This window comes from Cyprinodon tularosa, unplaced genomic scaffold (genome assembly GCF_016077235.1).
Source record: "Cyprinodon tularosa strain WSP-4 unplaced genomic scaffold, ASM1607723v1 ctg760, whole genome shotgun sequence".
NCBI classification, from domain to species: domain Eukaryota; kingdom Metazoa; phylum Chordata; class Actinopteri; order Cyprinodontiformes; family Cyprinodontidae; genus Cyprinodon; species Cyprinodon tularosa.
In genome coordinates, this window is record NW_024039519.1 from 293,361 (window position 1) to 299,360 (window position 6,000).

At 44.9% G+C, this 6,000-nt stretch overlaps 1 protein-coding gene across 1 annotated transcript in view; it reads right to left on the reverse strand.

Moving 5' to 3' along the window:
• gfra3 (GDNF family receptor alpha 3) overlaps positions 1 to 4,923 on the reverse strand; it is an 88,644-nt gene extending 83,721 nt beyond the window's left edge. Inside the window, exon 1 of the mRNA XM_038270463.1 lies at positions 4,523 to 4,923. Coding sequence (XP_038126391.1) covers positions 4,523 to 4,562 — 40 coding nt within the window. The 5' untranslated portion in view covers positions 4,563 to 4,923. The remainder of the gene's footprint in view (positions 1 to 4,522) is intronic.
• Positions 4,924 to 6,000: the final 1,077 nt, after the last annotated feature.

Sequence of the window (6,000 nt, forward strand, 5' to 3'; positions counted from 1 at the left end):
CATCATCATCATCCATCCATCCATCCATCATCGTCAACATCATCCATCTATCCATCCATCCATCCATCATCATCCATCCATCATCATCATCCATCCATCCATCATCGTCAACATCATCCATCCATCCATCCATCCATCATCATCATCATCCATCCATCATTGTCAACATCATCCATCCATCCATCCATCCATCCATCATCATCATCCATCCATCCATCATCGTCAACATCATCCATCCATCCATCCATCCATCCATCCATCATCATCCATCCATCATCATCCATCCATCCATCATCAACATCATCCATCCATCATCATCCATCCATCATCATCATCCATCCATCCATCCATCCATCCATCCATCCATCATAATCAACATCATACATCCATCATCCATCCATCCATCCATCCATCATCATCATCCATCCATCCATCATCGTCAACATCATCCATCCATCTATCCATCATCATCCATCCATCCATCCATCATCATCATCCATCCATCCATCCATCATCGTCAACATCATCCATCCATCCATCCATCCATCCATCATCATCATCCATCCATCATCATCATCCATCCATCCATCATCGTCAACATCATCCATCCATCCATCCATCCATCATCATCATCCATCCATCCATCATCGTCAACATCATCCATCCATCCATCCATCATCATCATCCATCCATCCAACATCGTCAACATCATCCATCCATCCATCCATCCATCCATCATCATCATCCATCCATCCATCATCGTCAACATCATCCATCCATCCATCCATCCATCATCATCCATCCATCATCATCATCCATCCATCATCATCATCCATCCATCCATCCATCCATCATAATCAACATCATACATCCATCATCCATCCATCCATCCATCATCATCATCATCCATCCATCCATCCATCATCATCATCCATCCATCATCGTCAACATCATCCATCCATCCATCCATCATCATCATCTATCCATCCATCATCGTCAACATCATCCATCCATCCATCATCATCATCCATCCATCCATCATCGTCAACATCATCCATCCATCCATCCATCCATCATCATCCATCCATCCATCATCAACATCATCCATCCATCATCATCATCCATCCATCCATCCATCCATCATAATCAACATCATACATCCATCATCCATCCATCCATCCATCCATCCATCCATCCATCCATCCATCATCATCCATCCATCCATCCATCCATCATCATCAACATCAGCCATCCATCCATCCATCCATCCATCCATCCATCCATCCATTCATCATCCATCCATCCATCCATCCATCCATCATCCATCCATCCATCCATCCATCCATCCATCATCATCATCCATCCATCCATCCATCCATCCATCCATCATCATCATCCATCCATCCATCCATCATCAACATCAGCCATCCATCCATCCATTCATCATCCATCCATCCATCCATCTATCATCCATCTATCATCCATCCATCATCCATCCATTCATCCATCCATCATCCATCCATCCATCTATCATCCATCCATCATCCATCCATTCATCCATCCATCATCCATCCATCCATCATCATCATCCATCATCCGTCCATCACCCATCCATCCATCCATCATCATCATCCATCCATCCATCATCATCATCCATCATCCGTCCATCACCCATCCATCCATCCATCATCATCATCATCCATCCATCCATCATCATCATCCATCATCCGTCCATCACCCATCCATCCATCCATCCATCCATCCATCATCATCATCCATCCATCCATCATCATCATCCATCATCCGTCCATCACCCATCCATACATCCATGCATCTTCTCCCGCTTAGTCCTGTCAGGGTCACCTTGTCGCTGTTGCAAAAATTGACAATCGTTTCCCTCATACGACTGGGGTTCCTCCCCTTGTGTCTGTGGGGTTGCTGCCTGTTTCTCTGAGGGGTTTCGCACCGTTTGTCTGTGGGGTTCCTCGCAGTTTATCTGTGGGGTTCCTCCTGGTGCATGTGTCTGTGGTTAGCCATCTGTTGCCATAGGTAATTAGGGGGACATGCGAGGGTCTGCCTGTGGTCCATGACCAAGGTTTCACTGTTGGAGATGAGCAGCACGATCTTGACCTCTAACCCTGATGGACAGTTGTGAGGAAAAAATGGTGAACTAGTGGTTAGGGAAGGTGCTTCGATCCCCCACTCCCACAGACTGCCACTCTGGGTCCCTGAGCAAGACCCTTAACCCCACACTGCTCCCTGGGTGCTGCACAATGGCAGCCCACTGCTCCCCAAAGGGATGGGTTAAATGCAGAGAGAGAATTTCCCTCTGGGATTATTGAAGTATTAAAAAAATAATAATAACCCTGGTATTCCACTAATCGGAGGTTTACAATAAGTAAGAAAATTTCTTTATCATCAAAAATATAAATAGAAAATAATTTGAACAGATTAAAGCTTCTTGTATTTTATGAAAAATGTATATAAAAAAAAAGCAACATTAAATCACACAGTTATAATCAAATATTTTTTTTTAACTTGTAAACTGGTGAGATAAGCCGATGTTTAGTTTTACAGCTAAAGTGGCTCTGGGGCCAGCTGGGCCACTCAGCCATCATCACAGTTCAATGAATATTTTACTTTACAGAAAACAGACGTTCTTTAAAACACAGTTTTAGGTTTATAAACCCTTTTTTTTCTATTTAACACACAGAGATGATTATGAATGACTGTTCAGAACCTTCTTGGACCGATGGAGCACCTGTTCTGGAAACATTTCTGTGAGAAATGTTATAATTGATAGATTTCTCAGATATAAACTACTTCCACTCATCATCATCATCATCATCATCATCATCATCATCATCATCATCATCATCATCATGTCAGTGCCATTGGTGAAGGATGGGTTAGCGCCATTCAGGCCAGCAGCTGCTCAGGAAAAGGAGCAGAGCAGAGTGGATCTAAGCTCCCGTAGCATCCCCATCACTCTGGGTCCTGGAAAACTCCCAGCTTGTCTGCGCACACTGAGCCATCTTCTGCTTTCTCTAAAAATAAACACAACACACACCTGTCTGCGTGCAGATAAGACATCAAACTTCGCTCCAAATGTGTTTGCACACCGGCGCCAGGTGACTGCCCCTCCTCACTGAACCACTGGAACTATTTATTCAGACACGCAGCCCAATCCAAGGGGAATTAGATTAAAAAATAAGAGTCATCATAGAGACAGCAGGCTGTCAGTCATCAGTGCAGCCGGACAGTAAGTGAGGGGACTAATGAACACAGGCAGCATACAAGGTTTAATTCATTAGTTCTGCTGAGGCTGAACCGAGCAGCACCGCCTGGACCTGGAAGACCTGAGGAGCAGCAGGAACCAGGCGCATCTGATCTTATTTTGCTCTGGGTTTCCCTGCCGCTCCTTTGGTTTTTCCCTTCAGATAAAAAAAGTCTGGAAAAAACAAACAAACTGAGAGATAAAAGCTGCTAAATGAGACACAGATAGGAGGTTCCGCTTTCAGCCCTCCAACCTGTTTCCACCTCAACAAAGACAAAAATCTTCATTTTAACTCTGTGAGGAAATTGATTTCTTTCACACAGAGAAAGTCCAACTTTTTACAAAAACCTCATTTCAGTCTGAAGGAGAAATTTAAATCTGTTTTCTTCTGGGAGTAAATCTAATTATGATCTGGGAATGGATTTTATTCCATCATCTTATTTTTAATATAAAACCTAAAACCTTCACACCCTGATGACCTGTTAGACTGAATCTTTGTCCAGGTCTGCTGCATTTCCAACCAGACACCCGCCTCTTTGGAGCAGCAGCGTTTATCCCTCAGCGGATCTCTGCAAACCCAGCCTTTAGATCACAAAAAATATATATATTTATGACTTAATACGAGGATTTTTTTAATTGATCTTCAAGAGTTCAAATCAAAAAGCTGCAATCCTAAAACACAAAGAGAGCTGCAGTCACGCCCAGAGGAAACTGATGTGGTTTCATTCTAAAAAAGATGCAGCATTTCAGATGAAACCTGCCAGCATTAGAAAATAAGGAGCATGAAAGAGGAGAATAATTGGAGGAGAATTAGAGCATCATCTGCTGCACCAGCAGGTGGAGAGGATGAGGGAACGAGCTGCACCCAGAAAAGGTCCAGAAGAACCTCTAGAAGCTGATTTAATTCAGTTCAAAGCAAATATTCATCAATCTGAGAAACATCAGCTGGTTTCAGGATGCAGCTGCAGACCTCCTGCAGGACCAATGAAGGATTCACAGTAAGCGATGTTTTTCTGCCACTCTGGGATGTTACTGGGGATGCTGGAGAGGCCGCCACTGTTCCCAGTAACCCTGACTGGTCTCTGAGCTTCCTGCAAACTTTTAGACTCCTTCATGGAACCTTAACCACTGACTGCATGTCAGGGCTTCCCAGTTTGTTGTGACTGCTGCTGAAAAGTTCCGTCCTTTCCAGGATCACCGAGCAACCGAAGCAGGAGCGCATCGACCGTGTTTACTGCATCTTACCTGGGAAGAGAAGAACCAGCAGGGACCCCAGCAGAACCATGGTGGCTGATTTCCGGCTGGGATGAGGTTGATGTTGGACCCGCGCGGGACGGGAGAAGCTCCAGCAGCTCCGCCGCGCGTCACAGACACGCGCAGCCAGCCGGCGGACACTATCCGAGCGCGCCGATCTCCTCCGCGGTCCGTTGGAGAGAACGGAACCGGTGGATTCTGGTTCTGCTTCTGCTTCTGGTTCTGGTTCTGGTTCTGCTTCTGGTTCTGCTTCTGCTTCTGGTTCTGGTTCTGGTTCTCACGGGCTGCAGCTCCGCTCACTGCCGGACATCAGGACGCGTCTCCTCTGGTGGAGCTCCCGGTGCTTCTGCGATCATGATGCTGACAGGCAGGAGGAGGCTGAGGTTATTAACTGGTGACATCCCTCCTTCTTCCTCCTCCTCCCCACAGATCATCTTCATCATCACCTTCAGGGGCAGTGAGGTCTTTATCAGAGAGCAGTCTGAGTGATGCATAGAGAATCACTGAAAAATGGAGGAAAACTTTCAGATCTTCTCTCCAGCTCAGCCTGATGCTCTGGTTTCCTCAGGTCATTGTTCATCACAGTAACCGTGAGCTCAATCCACTCAAACTTTACTATAAAGAGCCACATTACAGCCTTCAGTTTATTTCAAGGAAAAATAAAATATGGTTTTAAAACTTCTTTTGGAGTAAAAACCTGGGGTGGACTAATGCCTCTTAGGCCAGGGGGGGATTTAGGGAATGTGGGGCCCTAGGCAGAGACAGGCAGGGGGCCCCTCTGAATGGAGAAGACAAGATATAAAACAGACCCATTCTACAGATAGATAAATGTTAATAGAATAGACATCCATTATCTGTTCTAGGTTGTGTCCCTCTCTTGTTTCTTTTCTTCTTGTTTTCCTCTCTATGTTTTGTACTCAGCTGACTTTTCATGCTGTCTCTAAAGGAATGAAAGATTTTTTCCAAGCACTAAGCTCACTTAGCTGATTGCTCCTTCCTGTGTTTCCAAAAAGGCCAAAGTAAATAACCCAGTCCTTCTTTTCACTGTAGACAAGCCATGATCTGCTTCTCTGTTCTCCATTTTTCATTTGGATGAAATAATAGCTGCATGAATCATGACAGCAGACAAGATAGAGGAGAGCAGGAGGCGGGGTTACCAATCTACTTGCTCTGGAGAGCAGAGTTCGCTGCTTTTATATGTTGTCTCCAAAGTCTCCAGTAGCAGAAAAAAGTCTCTAGATTTGGCGCTAGGAGCTTTTTAGAAATCAAAGTGCTAGAGGGGTCTGAAAAGTGGCTAAATATAGCGACTAAAGCGCTAAGTTGGCAACACTGCTCTTTGCATCGTTTGTTTTCAAATGGTTTGCTGCTGTCTGTTTGGACCTTTCTGAACATGTGCAGCAAATGGACTGATCCAATATGGTGGACACTGAAGGGGGGGGGCTGAGACACACTTAATATTATCAGCGTTC